At 46.2% G+C, this 17,140-nt stretch overlaps 1 protein-coding gene across 2 annotated transcripts in view; it reads left to right on the plus strand.

Moving 5' to 3' along the window:
- The window catches only part of bms1 (BMS1 ribosome biogenesis factor), a 127,645-nt gene that overhangs the window by 54,095 nt on the left and 56,410 nt on the right, over positions 1 to 17,140 (plus strand). For both annotated transcript variants that reach the window (XM_052041689.1, XM_052041688.1), the window contains exon 10: positions 9,977 to 10,614. In XM_052041689.1, the coding sequence (XP_051897649.1) occupies positions 9,977 to 10,614 (638 nt within the window). The remainder of the gene's footprint in view (positions 1 to 9,976; positions 10,615 to 17,140) is intronic.

The following is a 17,140-nucleotide window of genomic DNA, read 5'->3' on the forward strand; positions in this document are numbered from 1 at the left end:
AGGTTCTTAGAAAGGCACATTAATGTGCAGAGAATGGAGGGATATGGACATCGTGTGTAGGCAGAAGGGATTAGTTTAGTTGGGTGTTTAATTAGTTTGGCACAACATCGTAAGCGAAGGGCCTAATCCTGTGCTGTACTGTTCTAAGACATGCATTTCACATTCCTCCTTGGATGTCCTAAAACACTTTACAGTTATGAAGAGAGACTGGATAGGCTGAGTCTGTTTTCTCTGGAGTGGAGGAGGCTGAGGAGGATTTAACAAGATATACAAAACTGAGGTGCAATTATAGACGGAAGGAAACTTATCCAGATAGCAGGGGTATCTAAAACTGGAGGGCATAGGTTTAGGGTAAGAGGTTCAGAGCCGATTAGAGGAGGAACTTTTTTCACCCAGACCATGGTTCCTGAGGAGTGGTGGAGGCAGAGACTTTCACGTGTCTGTTGTGCAATCGTGTGCGAGTCTCTGCCTCCAGCACTCAGCCCAGAGTCTTGTGTACCTAGACATAGAACAATTACAGCACAATTCAGGACCTTCGTCCCACAAAGCTGTGCCAAACATGTCCCTACCCTAGAAATTACTAGGCTTACCCATAGCCCTCTATTTTACTCAGCTCCATGTACCTATCCAACAGTCTCAAAAGACCCTATCATATCCGCCTCCACCACCGTTTCCGGCAGCCCATTCCACACACTCACCACTCTGAGTAAAAAAACTTACCCCTGACATCTCCTCTATACCTACTCCCCAGCACCTTAAACCTATGTCCTCTTGTGGCCACCAATTCAGCCCTGGGGAAAAGCCTCTGACTATCTACCCGATCAATACCTCTCATCATCTTATACAACTCTATCAGGTCCCCTCTCATCCTCCGTCTCTCCAAGGAGAAAAGGCCGAGTTCCCTCAACCTGCTTTCATAAGGCATGCTCCGCATTCCAGGCAGCATCCTGGTAAATCTCCTCTGCACCCTCTGTATGGCTTCCACATCTGTCCTGTAGTGAGGCGACCAGAACTGAGCACAGTACTCCAAGTGGGGACTTTGCTTAACATTGCTGATGTGCTCTGTGGTCTCCTGCGCTACATATCCTGCGTACTGAAGTGTATGTAACAATTTGTGCCTGGAGTCTTTTACTTGGAACTGAAAATGTCCCCTGAGCATATGTTTGGGCAATCCACATGAGAAAAAATGTATATTTTTATTCCGTTTCAGGGATGCAAATTCAGCATTTATTGCACTACCCTTACTAGCCTTGAAGGCGGTGGTGAGCTTCCTCCTTGAATCGTTGCAGTCCTTGTACTCCAATGTGTAGAAGTCTATGGACCAAGTGCTGGTAAATGGGATTAGTACTTGATGGTCAGCATGAACGTACAAGGTTGAAGGGGACGTTTCTTTGTTGAATGACTCTGTGAAAATCCAGAGTTTGAATCTCTCCAGCTTACAGTCACTTTCTGCATGTCTGGTCATCCAATTTCTGCAGCTCTCTGACATGCCCTGCCACGGCATGCTGGGCTGATAATTCATGGTGGGGCACGCTGATGATTGGCATTGAGGTCTGGCCAGGATGATGAATGGGGGATGGAGGTGGTGTTGAGTGGTGAGGTCATTGGCAACAAGGCAATTGTGGAATTGATTGGAGACGATGGAAAATGAATGCCTCCAATTCTCTACCAGAGCCCTTTAACACCAAAGCTGGCCTTAAACCCCTGGTTAAGTTCTGCCTTAGTGTTCTATCAGGTACTTTATGGCGCAGTTATGCACAAAGTGACATCAGATGATAGTTTAACATTGCTGATGTGCTCTGTGGTGTCCTGCGCTACATATCCTGTGTACTGAAGTGTACGTAACAATTTGTGCCTGGAGACTTTTACTTGGAACTGAAAATGTCCCCTGAGCATACGTTTGGGCAATCCACATGAGAAAAAATTTATATTTTTATTCCGTTTGATGAATAAAATAAGTTCAGCATTTGTTACACTACCCTTAATAGCCTTGAAGGCGGTGGTGAGCTTCCTCCTTGAATCGTTGCAGTCCTTGTGGTGAAGCTGCTGCCATTGTGTTTCTGCATGTGGGACCATTGACAATGAGGGAATGGTGATGTTCTATAGTCAGGGTAGTGTGCAGAGTGGAAGGCATCTGAGGCGGGGCTACCCTTGTCCTTCTAGATGAGGTTTTGGACGAGGCTGTCAGTAACTTGGGCAAGTAATTGCAGTGCATTTTGTGGCTGGCACACGCCCATGCACGGGTGCACTGCTTGTACACAATGAATGTTGAGGCTGAGATCAAGCTGGATGTTCTCAAGCTGCTTGTGCTGTTGGTACTGCATTCATCCAGGCACGTGGGTGGTATTCCATCACTCTTCACTCGAGCCTTGTTGGTGCCTTTGGGATGTTGCTTGCTCCACATAGCCTTTGACCTGCTCTCGTATTGACTCCTTGCGCCTGGTCCATTTGGTTTTCTGGTTAGTGGTGACCTGAAGGACGTTGGATACTGAAAGGTGGTGACGATGTTGCTATTAAATGTCAAGGGTAGGTGTCTGTTCTTGTTGCCTGACTTTGCTTGAGTGGCCTGAATGTTTCCTGTCTCTTATCAGCCTGAACCAAGTGGTGTCCAAGTCTTGCTGCATGCAGTCATCAATTGCTTCAGTTTCTTCATATTTGTGAATGAATTGAACATTGTGCAACCACTGAACATCCCTACTTTGGAACTCATGAGAGAAGGAAGTTCATTGATGAAGGTTAGGCCTTGGGCATTGCCCTACGTAAGTTGATTTACTGATTCCAGGCAACATCCTGGTGAATCTCTTCTGCACTCTCTCTAGCACAACCACATTCTGAGCCATTATCGGTGAAAATATTGAAGGCCGTGACCAATGGCTGTTTTGTGCTGTTGTGCCTGTGCTACTTAATTTTTCAAAGTGGTGTTCAATGTGAAGACCAACTGTCTCATCAGTTGAGTTACACAATATGGAAACAGACCATTTCGATATGATGCCCTTTTGAAGCAGGTGGGAACCTCCAACTGCAGCAGTGAGAGGTTGAAGATGTCCTTAAGCATTCCAGAAAGTTAGTTGGCACAGATTTTCAGTACCCGGCCAGGTACACCATCAGGGCCTGACGCCTTGCGAGGGTTCACCCTCTTGAAGCATATTCTGATGTCGGTCTCTGAGACAGAAATCACAGGGTCGCCAGATGCTGTGGGGATTCGCACAGGTGTCATGTTATTCTCCCTTTCAAAGTGTGCATAAAAGGCATTGAGCTCATCAGGAGTGAAGCATTACTGCTACTTATGATGTTAGGTTTTGCCTTATAGGAAGTAATGGCATGCAAACCCTGCCACAGCTGTCGTGCGTCCGATTGTGTCTAACTTCACATGGAATTGCCTTTTCGCTCTCACAATGGCCTTCCTTATGTCGTACCTGGACTTCTTGTAGGGTTCTGGATCACTGGTCTTCAACGCCACAGGTCTAGCCCTCAGCAGACTGTGAATCTCCTGGTTCATCCAGCCTTCTGGTTTGGGAAGACTCAGTATGTTCTTGAAGGCACACACTCATCCTCACAGGTCTTGATGAAGTTGGTGATGGCCATGGCATATTCATTCAGATCTGAAGATGAATCCCTGAATATGCCCCAGTCCTGTAAATGCTCCTCCGCCTCCCTTGACCAGACCTCCAAGATCCTCACCACTGGTGCTGCAGTCTTCAGTCTCTGCCTATGTGCCGGGAGTAGAAGTACAGCCCAGTGATCGGACTTGCCAAAGTGTGAGCACGGGGTGGCGCGGTAAGCGTTCTTGATGGCGGTGTAGCAGTGATAGAGTCTGTTGGCTCCTCTGGTTCCACAGGTGACATGCTGGGGGTAGTTGGTCAGAGACTTCTTCAAGCGAGCCTGGTTGAAGTCCCCCGCAATGATCAGGTAGGCATCAGGGTGCACTGTTTTGTGACTGCTGATCACAGTGCTCAGCCCCTCCAGTGCCAGCTTGTCGTCTGCCGGGGTGAAATGTACGCCACTACCAGGATGACGGTGGAGAACTCCCTCGGCAGGTAGAACAGGTGACGCTTGACTGCCAGATATTCCAGGTCGGGGGGAACAGGACTGAGACGGAACCGCCTTGTCTGTGCACCACGAAGAGTTAATCATGAAGCAAACACCACCACCTCTGCCTTTACCTGACAACGCCGTCCGGTCCATGCGGTGGATGGTGAAGCCCTCAGGCTGGAGCGCTGTGCCCAGAGTGCTGGGGTTGAGCTGTGTCTCTGTGCAGCAGAGTACACAACAGTCCCTGACGTCTCACTGGTACTGCAGTCTTGCTCTGAGGTCTTCAATTTTACTTTCCAGAGACTACATTAGCCAGGAGGATGGTAACGAGGGGGTGCCTTAGGACCCTGCATTTTCAATTTTACCTGTAGCCCAGGCATGCAGCCACCTTTCCTGAGACAATGGAGACCTTCCCTGAGCTTCCAGCTGCTGTGCTCACTCCCAGGTGGTCTGGTGTCCCGACTCTGCTGGTTTTTTTAAATAACTTGAAACAACGTCACTCACTGCAGTCTCTGCGGCTGCAGGTTGCAGCCGTAGTGGTGAAAAACAGGAGTATTCAATGATTCCCTAGGGAGCTGCACACAAAAAGTCACCTCTCTCTGGTGTCATTTTCTCCAGTTTCTCCTCATAGCTGAAATATGTAATTCCCAGACAATATCCTGGTATGCACCCTCTCCAGCACCATCACCTCCTTCCCATAGTGTGGAGACCAGGCCTCCAGCTGAGGTCTGGCCAATGTTTCATAAAGTTGGAACATAACCTCCCTGCTCTTGTATTCACTGCTCTGACTAATGAAGGCCTAATATGCCTCCTTAAGCACATTTATCTCCCTGTGCTGCCACCTTCAAGGGTCTATGTATTTGTACTCCAAGGTCCCTCTGTTCCTCAGTACTCCCTAGGACTCTACCATGTTGTCTGCAACTCACTGATCATACCTCTTACGTCCACATCATTCACATACCTTAATTGGTAAATTGGTTTATTATTGCCACATGTACCGAGGTACAGTGAAAAGCCTGTCTTGCATTCTGTTTATACAGATCATTTCATCACATCAGTACATTGAGGTAGTACAAGGTAAAACAATACAGAATGCAGTATAAAGTGTTACAGCTATAGATAAAGTGCAGTGCAGGCAGACAATAAGGTGAAAGGTAGATTGTGAGGTCAAGAGTCCATCTTATTGTACTAGGAAACCATTCAGTAGTCTTATAACAGTGGGATAGAAGCTGTCCTTGAGCCTGGTGGTTATGTGTTTTCAGGCTTTTTTATCTTCTGCCCAATGCGAGGGGGGAGGAGAGAGAATGTCTGGGGTGGGTAGGGCCTTCGATTATGTTGGCTGCTTTACTGAGGCAGTGAGAAGTGTAGACAGAGTCTATGGAGGGGAGGCTGGTTTCTGTGATGTGCTGAGTTGTGTCCACAACGCTGCAGTTTCTTGCAGTCCCGGGCAGAGCAGTGCTATGATGCATCCGGATAGGATACTTTCCATGGTTCATCGATCAAAATTACCTTCCAAACAGCACTAATCCCTGTGGAATAACACTAGTCACAGCCATCAAATCTTAAAAACACTCTTTCAAAAAGAAAGCTATTTTTCAATCCAATTTACTAACTTGCCCTGGAACCCATGGTCCCTTAGCCTTTGGACCAGTCTTCATGCCTTGTGATGGTGGACATTGGCAATAAGGAATGATTCTTTGAGCATGACTTGGACAGCTCTCTCAATTTGGATGCCAGTTCCCAGATGTCATTGACAATTCAGCTGGCTGGGAGTGACTTTGCTATGACTGAATCCAATACCTACTGCTTATTGTCTCAATGTATTGATACAACTGAATTGGTAGGAAGGCCAGCAGTTATAAGTCAACCACATTGCAAGTCAGGATTCCCACATCAGCCAGACCAGATTCCCTTCCGTGTCCTTCCATGAAGGACGTCAATGAGAGCAACACAGAATGATATCACCTAACTAATCCAGTGCACATTCAGGAGAACTCCTTGACACAAAGAATGGCAAAAATGGAACTCGCTATCATAACGGAGTGTTTGAATAGTATTGACGAAACACAGAAGGAAAAATGGCACGTTATGATGGGGTTTGGCGGAAAGGGTGAGGAATGTAAACACCAGAATAGTTCAGTTGGGCAGACTGGCCTCTTTCTCTGCTGACTTATGTGTTTTGCTGACCAGCTTATGGATAAGTACAGCTGGCCACTGTTAGCATTTTGTGAAAAGAACTGATGTGCTAAAGCATTTAATTTAGTTTACAATTTGTTTGCTGTTATACAGATAGATGTAAAAAGGTTCTTGGGAACTCTGGGGTACAGTTAATGGTTTTTAATGGTAAAGGCAAAGACTCTATAAGAGCAGAAAGTGCTGGACGTACCCAGTAGCTAAGACAGAATCCGTGGAGAGAAAATTGTGGGGGCACAAAACAAACTGCCGGAGGAATGCACTGGGTCAGGCAGCATCTGTGGAGGCAGAGGGATGGTTGATGCTTCGGGTCGAGACCCTGCATCAGGAATAAGAGTGCAGAGGGGAGAGATCCAGTGCAAAGAGGAGAAAGGGAGGGGCGAAGCAGGAGCTGGGAAGTTCCAGGTGAGGAGGGGTTGATGGAACCAGGTGGGAGAGGGAAGGGGGAGAGAGTGACAGAGGCAGAGGCTGGGAGGTGATGGGTGGAGACTTTGTTAATGGCTGCAGATGATGGAATCTGATAAGAAAGGAAGGTGGTGAATGGAACCAGATAAGGGAGGGATGGTGGGCAGATGGGACCAGTGGTGGAGGGGGGAAAAGGGGATCCAGCAGGTTGAGTGTGTGGGTGATCGGCAGATGGAATCAGGTGTGGGAGGGGAAAGAAACTGGGTAATTGGGGGCTGGGGTGGGGAGGGTAGTTGTTTTAGAAAGAAGGGGCTGTGCAAGAGGACCTGAGTTGATCAGAAGGAGAGGAAAAGGAGCACGGGGGTATGGGTTACCTGAAATTGGAGAATTCAGTGTTAATATCATTGGATGTAGACTACCCAGGTGGAATACAAGGTGCTGTTCCAGTTTGCATTTAGCTCTACCTGGCTAAAGTCAGACACTTCCCTTGAGGAGTATAGAGATAGCAGGAAAGAACTCAAGCAGAGGATTAAGAGGGCCAAAGGGGCCATGAAATATCCTTGGCCCAGGGCATTTTGTACCTACATTAAAAACAAGAGGGTAAATAGGGAGACAGTTGAACCACTCAACAATAGAGGGAATTTATGCTAGGAGTCAGAGGATATGGGCAAGGTACTAAACGAGTACTTTGCATTGATATTCACATGATGAGGGCATGGAGGATAGTGAGATCCGTATGGGGCGTGCTGATGTGCTAGGTCATTTTGAGATCAAGAAGAAGGTAGTTCTGGGTCTCTTGAAGAGCACTAAGGTGAATAAGTCCCCAGGATATATCCCAATTTATTGAAAGAGGAAAGAAATGAGATTGCTGGGGCTCTGACGAAGATCTTTGTATCCTCCCTAGCAACAGGCGAGGTCCTGGAGGACTAGAGAGGAGCCAATGTTGCTCCTTTGTTCAAGAAGGGAAGTGAAGAAAATCAAGGAAATTATAGGCCGGTGATCCTGACATCAGTGGTTAGGAAGCGATTGGAGAGGATTTTTAGTGATAGGATTTCCGCACATTTGGAAAAGCGGCCTGATTAGGGACAATCAGCATGGCTTTGTTCAGGGCAAATCATGGAGGTGATTGATGAGCAACGAGCATTGGATGTTGTCCACATGGACTTGAGTAAGGCATTTGACAAGGTCGCTCATGGTAGGCTGATCCAGAAGATTAAGATGCATGGAATATGATGTGGTAGTTTGGATTCAGAATTGGCTTGCACACAGAAGGCACAGGGTAGTGGTGGAAGGGTGTCATTCTATCTGAAGGTCCGAGACCGGTGGTGTTCCACAGTGATCTATACTGGGATCTGTTGTTTGTGATATATATAAATGACTTGGATGTAAATGTGGCTGGGTGAGTTAGTAAGTTTACAGGTGATACAAAGATTGGTGGTGTTGTGGATAGTGTAGAAGATTGCCAGAGGATACAGTGGGATATAGATCAGTTGCAGGTATGGGCGGAGAAATGGAAGATGGAGTTTAATCTTGCCAAGTATGAAGTGTTGCACTTTGGGAGATCAAATGTAAAGGGAAGGTACACAGTTAATGGCAGGACCCTTGATGTACAGAGGGATTTTGGGGTCCAAGTCCATAGCTCCCTGAAACTGGCTGCACAAATTGATAGGGTGGTGAAGAAGGCATATGGAATGCTTGTCTTTATTCGCCGAGGCATTGAGTTCAAGCATCGGGAAGTTATGTTGCAGCTTTATAAAACTCTGATTAGGCCTCATCTGGAGTATTGCATTCATTTCTGGTCACCCAATTACAGGAAGGATGTGGAGGCTTTAGAGAGGGTGCAGAAGAGGTTTACCAGGATAGAGGGTGTGTACTATAAGGAGAGGTTGGAGAAACTTGGGTTGTTTTCTCTGGAGCAGCGGAGGCTGAGGGGAGACCTGATAGAGGTTTATATGATTGAGTGGCACAGATAGAGTAGACAGCCAGTGTCTTTTTCCCCAAGGTCGAAATGTCTAATACCAGAGGGCATGCATTTAAGATGAGAGGGGGAAAGTTCAAAGGAGATGTGCAGGGCAATTTTTTTTACACAGAGAGTGGTGGGTGTCTGGAGTGCACTGCCAGAGATGGTGGTGGAGGCAGATACAATAGAGACATTTAAAAGGCTCTTAGATAAGCACATGAATATGTAGAGAATGGAGGGATATGGACCATGTGCAGGCAGAAAGGATTAGCTTAATTAGTTAATTGTGGGCTGTAGGGCCTGTTCCAGTGCCGTACTGTTCTATGTTCATCAAGTATAGTTGATGTTGCAGTTGAACCATCAGGGCACGGCAAACATTTCAACAGTGTCAGGTTATGACCTTTCAGTTTGTGTCACAGCTGCCCACTTCTGGAGTAAAAGGAGAGAATGCTGTGTTTGGTGGATCAGGCAGTGTCGAGTGTTGCTGGGGCAGAGTTGGTGTTTCAGTTTGACAACTTCGCAGAGTGATGTCTGTCACCCTGTGGTATTAGCTCTGTTTCTCTCTCCATGGATGCTGCTTCATCTGCGGAATGTTTCCTGCACTTTCTGTTTTTGTTTCACATTTCTAACATCTGCAGTTGTTTTTTTTTGTCCTTGGCCAGTTCTGAAGTAATACAGTTTCTCTCCTTTCACAGATGCTGCCTGACTTGCAGGACTTTCCAGTCTTCCTCCTTTATTTCAGATTCCTGGCACCTGTTGTGCTCTGCATCCTCTTGCTTTGTTTCTCTCTGCTCTCCCTCTGTTTACACCTCCAGGAGGACAAGCTGCCATTAATGTGTCTTCATCACTCTCCCTCCATAGACCCGAGTCTGAATGCAATTCATGCCATTTATCAATTGGAAAGAATTCCTGTAAAGATACTGGAATAGTTTTAGCAGTTAAAATAGTAATTAAATGGTTTATTTCTGTACTTATTACAGCACAGAAGTTGATCATTTGGCCCATCAGCTCCCAGTAGAGCAACCCCAACAATCCCATTCCCCTGTAACCCATTCTCTCACATGTCCATTAACTCACCTTTGATGCATTTTTTTTGCACTACATGCACCGCCAACTTAGACTGGGGGAGGAAACCAGATGGGCAGTTTTGAGAGAAACTCCACACATTCAGCGGCTGAGCTCAGGATTGAATCTGGGTTGCTGGAATTCTGAGGCAGCAGATTAGCTATTGTTTGCCAAATGGTAAGGCTGTCAAAAGCACCGCCTAAAGCACAGAAACGAGTAAACCTCACTGAAAGTAATTAAAACTGAAACCTAAGAAAATCATTCGTTGTGTTTACTTTGTTAAATTTTCTGTATCAAAACTTTTAAAATTTTCATAAACAGATGCAAAATGCCCAGAGAGGAAAAACTGATTGATGCAGAGGACGGGCGGGTGCGACGCAGAGCTCTGTTTGATGCTGAGGATGACGATGAAATGACTGAAAGTGATGATGAAGATTATGACACCGAAAATTGTAATGAAACCAAGAACGGAAATGAGGAAGCGGCCAACAGTCGAGACGAGACTGATTGTAAGAGAGAATATTATCCCCGACTGCCTAAAGTCTTGAAGTCGGAGGGGCCAGATACGGAAGCTGCAATAGAAAGGCCAGCATTTGCTGATGACTCTGAGATTGATTCAGAGGCAGAGGTAACTGACGAGTCTGATGAAGACGATTTTGTTGGTGATTCTTCAGAGAGGATTTTACATTCTAGTAACAAAATAACAAAGGATCATTCAATGACAAAAAGAAGTTTACAAGGAATGTTGAATGGTAAACAGAAAGATGATGAACTAACAATGTCGGAGATGAATATTTCTGAAGATGATGAAAATGTGAACTTGGTTGTGAAACTGACAGGAAAAAAACAGGCAGGCCCGGAGTTGTCAGGAGGCCTGCTGCATCAGGGAACCAGTGACACCGAAGAATTACTAAAAGACAGTTACGAGGAAAAGACTGACTTAATTGTTGAAACAGCAGGTATGTGAAGTTATTTCTGGACCTTTTTGGTCTGGGTATTACATGAGATGTTACTGCATTAATAGTTTGAATATAAAGAAAAACGAGCAATATCTGTTTCATGTTCCTCCCCCAGTAGCTGGATCTAAAAGCTTTGAATTTAACCTACTTTGCCACCTCAGGCAATCTGAGAAGGGTGGTATGTATTTGGAATGAGCTGCCAGAAATAGTGGTTGAGGGGGGCACATTAACAACATTTAAAAGCCATCTAGATAAGTATGGATAAGAGGTTTAGAGGGCTATGGGCCAAACACAGGCAGATGGGACTAGCTCACTGGGCAACACGTCGGCATGGATGAGTTGGGCTGAAGGGCCTGTTTCCATGTTCTGTGACTAAGTCTGCAAACTTGTGTCTAGTCTGTCCTGGGGCATTTTAGTCACCCTTCTTCCCTTGATCCCATTGTGCTGACACTGCTTCAGCTCCAAATTGTTGTTATTCCTCTACACATCTCCTAAAACGTGATTTTAATTTCTGACCAAACGTTCTCGGTTCTCGCACCTTTTATGTGGACCACTGATTTATTTCCTTTCTTTGTGGAATGCAATGGTGTATTTTAATAGAACAGAGCACAGAAACAGGCCTTTCTGCCCAACCTGCCCATGCCATCAAAGGTGCTAACGTGGGCTTGACGCTTTGCCTGCATTTGGCCCGTATCCCTCTAAACCTTTCCTAACCATGCACCTCTCCAAATGTCTTTTGAGTGTTGTTATTTTAACCACCTCTACCACATCCTCCGGCAGCTCATTCAATGTACCCACTACCCCCTGTGTAGAGGAAAAAACTTGCGCCTCTCCCCACTAAATTCCTCCCCACTCACCTTAAACCTATGCCCCCTAGTGTTAGACTCCCCTACCCTCAGAAAAAGTCCATGACTGTCTAAGCCCCTCACGACTTTATAAACCGCTATAAGGTCACCCCTGAACCTCTTTCACTCCAGGGTAAACAGTCCCAGCCTCTATTTGTAACTCAAGCCTGCAGTCTCAGGAACATCTTGTGAAAACTTTCTGCCCTCTCTCTAGCCTAGTCACAGCCTTCATATAGCATGGAACTGCACACAATATTTCAGCTACGGTTTCCTCAGTTGAGTACAGCTGAGCGAGTACAACATTGTTCGAGCACCTGTACTCAGTGCCCCAACCTGTCTAAATGTGTTGACGCTTTCAGGGAATGATGTACTTGAATCCCAAAGTGTGTCTGTTCTATAATGCTCCCCAGGGCCCTGCCATTCACTCAGTGTGTTCTGGCCTCATTTAACTTGCCAAACTGCTTCATTTTGCACTTGTCTGAGTTAAATTCCATCCGTCATTCCTTGTCTCACTTTCCCAGTTGATCTCTATCTCAAACAACTTTCTTCACCATCCGCACGACCACCAATTTTGGTGTCATCCACAACTTAATAATCGTGCCATAATAAACAGGGGACCCAACATTAATCCCTGTGGCACACCACTGGTCACAGGCCTGTAACCTGATGAACAATCCTCCACCACCACCCTCTGTCTCCTACCACCAAGCCAATTTTGCATCCAATTGGCTGGCTCGCCCTGGATCCCATGTAGTCTAACCTTCCGGACCAGCCTACCCTACAGGACCTTGTCAATGGCCTTGCTGAAGTCTGTGCAGACAGCGCCTACCACCCTGCCCTTGTCTGGCAAGTGGGAGGCTTCTAAAAGTGAGATAAGGAGAGCTCAGGGCCAACATCTTCCTGTTAGAGTGAAGGGCAAGGCTGGCAGGATTAAAGATCCCAGTCAGGGATACTCTGGCTCTGGTCAGGAGAAAAGATGGAGGCATGTCAGGCACAGGCAGCAAATCCCCTGAGGAGGGATATCGCAGGGGGGACAAAAAGAGGATGTGAGATGGCTTTGGCAAGCAAGGTAATAGAGAGTTTCTATAAGTATATTAAGAGCAAAAGGGTAATTAGGGAGAGAGTAGGACCATTAAGGATCAGTGTGGTTGTCTGTGGAGCCACAGGAGATGGGCAGGGTGTTATTTCCCGTGGTGATGATCATGGGAGCTTGGGAATTCAGGAAAGAGAACAATGATGTCCTGAAATATATCAACATTACGAAAGAGGAGCTGCTGGCGGTGATTGAGTATAGAAGTTGAGATATTATGTTGCAGTTGTACGAGATGTTGGTGAGACCGCATTTGGAATATTGTGTTCAGTTTTGTTGCCCTGCTGTAGAAGGATGCCATTAAGCTGGAAAGAGTATGGGAAAGTTACTGGAGGGGATTCCAAGAGACAGGATCTATCTATTTGCAAAGGCAAGGATGGATCAAGGACGACTCTGTGCATGGGAAATCGTGTTTTACAAATTTGATTGAGACTAAGAGGTGACCAGGTGGATTTGTGTGGGTAGGGTGGTAGATGTTATCTACATGGACTATCACAAGGGTTTTGACAAGGTCTTGTGTAATAAGCTAGCCCAGAAGGTTAGATCACATGGGCTCCAGGGTGAGCTAGCCAAATGGATACAAAATTAGCTTGGAGGAAAGAGTCAGACGGTGGTAGTGCAGGGTTGTTTTTCAGATTGGGGGTCTGTGACCAGTGGTGTGCCACACGGATCGGTGCTGGGACCCCTGTTGTCATATATAAATGATTTGGATGAGAATGCAGATGGCATGATTAGTAAGTTTGCAGATGACATCAAAATTGGTAATGTGGTGGACGATGAAGAAGGTTGTCTATGGTTACCACAGGATCCAGATCAACTGGGAAAGTGGGCCAAGGAACGGCAGATGGAACTTAGACAAGTGCACAGTGATGCATTTCGGGAAGTTAAGCTGGGCAGGACAAACATGATGAATGACAAGGCCCTGGGGAGTGTTGTACAGCAGAGGGGCTTGGCGTTCAAGTATATAGTTCCATGAAAATGGCAACACAGGTAGATGGAATTCAACCCAGATAAGTGTGAAGTGGTTCATTTTGGTTGGTCAAATATGTTGGCGGAATATGGTATTAATGGTAGGACTCTTGGCAGTGTGGAGGATCAGAGGGATCTTGGGGTCCGAGTCCATAGGATGCTCAATGCAGCTGCACAGGTTGACTCTGTGGTTAAGAAGGCATATGGTGTATTGTCCTTCATCATTCGTGGAATTGAATGTAGGAGCCGAGAGGTAATGTTGCAGCTATATAGGACCCTGGTCAGACCCCACTTGGAGTACTGTGCTCAGTTCTGGTCACCTCACTACAGAAAGGATGTGGAAGTCATAGAAAGGGTACAGAGGAGATTTATAAGGATGCTGCCTGGATTGCGGAGCATGCCTTATGAAAGCAGGTTGAGGGCACTCGGCCTTTTCTCCTTGGAGCGACGGAGGATTGGGGGGGACTTGATAGAGGTATATATGAGAGGTATTGATCGGATAGATAGTCAGAGGCTTCTCCCCAGGGCTGAAATGGTTGCCACAAGATGACATAGGTTTAAGGTGCTGGGGAGTAGGTATAGAGGAGATGTTAGGGGTAAGTTTTTTACTCAGAGTGATGAGTGGTGGAATGGGCTGCCGGAAACGGTGGTGGAGGCTGATATGATAGGGTCTTTCTAGACACTTTTGGATAGGTACATGGAGCTGAGAAAGATGGAGGGCTATGGGTAAGCCTAGTAATTTCTAAGGTCAGGACATGTTCGGCACAGCTTTGTGGGCCAAAGGGCCTGAATTGTGCTGTAGGTTTTCTATGTTCTATAAGGTGGTAAAGAAGGTGTTTGCCTTCATTGGATGGGGTATTGAGTACAAGAGTTGGGATATCATGTTACAGCTGCTGTACAAGGCATTGGTGAGGTTGCACCTGGATTACTGTGTGCAGTTCTGATCACCATATGATAGGAAAGATGTGATTAAGCTAGAGAGGGTGCCGAAAGTATTCACAAAGATGTTGCTGGGACTGGAGGGTTTGAGTTATAGGGAGAGGCTGGGACTGCTTTCCTGGTGTGAAGGGGGCTGAGTGCTGACCTAAGGATATAAAAAATCATGAAGGGCATAGTTGAGATGGATTGTCACAGTCTTTCTCCCAGGGTGGAGGAGCTGGTTTAAGGTGAGAGGGGAAAGATTCAAAGGGGACATGAGAGGCAAGTTTTTCACAAAGGGTGGTTGTCATGGAACAAGCTGCCAGGGAAAGTGGTAGAGGTTGGTGCAAATACAGCATTTAAAAGACATTTGGACAGGTATGTGAATATGAAATGTTTAGGGAGATATGGGCCAAATGCAGGCAAATGGGACCAGCTCAGGAAGACACCCTGGTGGGCATGGACAAGTTGCACCAAAGGACCTGGTTCCATGCTTTATGACTCTTAGTCACCTCTTCAAAAAAAAGAATCCACCAAATTCATGAGACACGATTTCCCACAGACAAAGCCATGTTGACTATCCCTAATCAGTCCTTGCCTTTACAAATGCAGATAGATCCTGTCTCTCAGAATCCACCCTGGTGACTTTCCCACCACTGTCAGGCTCAATGGCCTGTAGTTCGCTGTCTGTCCTTGCAGAACTCCTTAAATAAAGACGCAGCAGTAGCCATCCTCCAGTCTTCTGGTACCTCGCTCGTGGCTAAGGAAAATACAAAAATTTCTGCCAGGGCCACAGTAATTTTTTTTCCTTGTTTCCCACAACTTTCCTAGGACACACTGGTCAACCCCTGTGAATCCATCCACCTTAATGCCCCTCAAGCTTGCCAACCCCTACTCCATAGTGTCGATATGTTTCCGGACATCACTGTTCTCTTCCCTGAATTCCCTATCTTCCTTGTCCCTCTCCACAATAAATACAGATGAGAAGTATTCGTTTAAGACCTTGCCCATCTCTTGTGGCTCCAAATATAGGTGTCTACGCTGGTCTGCTCTGAATCTTTAGGATTCTCCTTTATCTTATCTGCCACGGATATCTCATGTCCCATTTTGCCCCCCTAATTTCCTCCTTAAGTGTACCCCTACATCCCTTAAACTTCTCAAGGGATTTGCTTGATCCCAGTTGCCTTTACCTGACATGCCGCTGCCTCTTTCCTGATCAGCTCCTCAATATCCCTCGTTCACCCTGGAGAGAGACAGGAACAGACAGACTAGAAAGGCCTTTACTTGGAGTAAAGGGAATTATGAGGCTCTCAGGCAGGAAATTAGAAGATTAAATTGGGAACAGATGTTCTCTGGGAAAAGCACAGAAGATATATGGCAAATATTCAGGGGGTATTTGTGTGGAGTTCTGCATGGACATGTTCCGATGAGACGGGAGTCACGAGAAGATACAGGAACCATGGTGTACGAAGGCTATAATAAATCTAGTCAAAAGGCAAAGAAAAGCATACAAAAGATACAGAGAGCTAGGTAATGTTAGAGATCTGGAGGAGTACAAGGCTAAAAGGAAGGAACTTAAGAAAGAGATTAGGAGAGCCAGAAGGGGACATGAGAAGGCCTTGGCGGACAGGATTAAGGAAAACCCCAAGGCGTTCTACAAGTAAGTGAACAGTAAGAAGATGAGATGCGAAAGGATAGGGCCTATCAAGTGCAGCAGTGGGAAAGTGTGTATGGATCCGGAAGAAATAGAGGAGGTACTTAATAAATACTTTATGTCAGTATTCACCACGGAAAAAGATCTGGGGGATTGTAGTGGGGACTTGCAGAGTCCTGAAAAGCTTGAGCATGTAGATATTAGAAAAGATGTGGTGCTGAAACTTTTGGAAAGCATCAAGTTAGATAGGTCGCCGGGACCAGATGAGATGTACCTCAGGTTGCTGTGGGAGGCGAGGGAGGAGATTGAGGAGCCTCTGACGATGATCTTTGTGTCATCCATGGAGACGGAAGAGGTTCCGGAAGATTGGAGGGTTGCGGATGGTTTTCCCTTATTCAAGAAGGGGAGTAGGGATAGCCCAGGAAGTTATAGACCGGTGAGTTGGTAAGCTGATGGAGAAGATCAGGATTTATGAACATTTGGAGAGGTATAGTATGATTAGGAATTGTCAGCATGGCTTTGTCAAGGGCAGGTGCTGTCTTACGAGCCTGATTGAATTTTTTGAGGATGTGACTAAGCACATCGATGAAGGGAGAGCAGTAGATGTAGTGTATATGGATTTCAGCAAGGCATTTGATAAGGTACCCCATGCAAGGCTTATTGAGGAAGTAAGGAGGCATGGGATCCAAGGGGACATTGCAGTGTGGATCCAGAACTGACTGGCCCACAGAAGGCAAAGAGTGGTTGTTGAAGGATCGTATTCTGAGTGGAGGTCTGTGACCAGTGGTGTACCTCAGGGATCTGTACTGGGACCCTTACTCTTTGTGAATTTTATAAACTACCTGGATGAGGAAGTGGAGGGGTGGGTTAGTAAGTTTGCGGATGACACGAAGGTTGAGGGTGTTGTGGATAGTTTGGAGGGCTGTCAGAGGTTACAGAGGGACATAGATAGGATGCAGAGTTGGGCTGAGAAGTGGCAGATGCAGTTCAACCCAGATAAGTGTGAAGTGGTTCATTTTGGTAGGTCAAATATGTTGGCGGAATATAGTA

This window comes from Pristis pectinata, chromosome 30 (genome assembly GCF_009764475.1).
Source record: "Pristis pectinata isolate sPriPec2 chromosome 30, sPriPec2.1.pri, whole genome shotgun sequence".
Classification (NCBI taxonomy): domain Eukaryota; kingdom Metazoa; phylum Chordata; class Chondrichthyes; order Rhinopristiformes; family Pristidae; genus Pristis; species Pristis pectinata.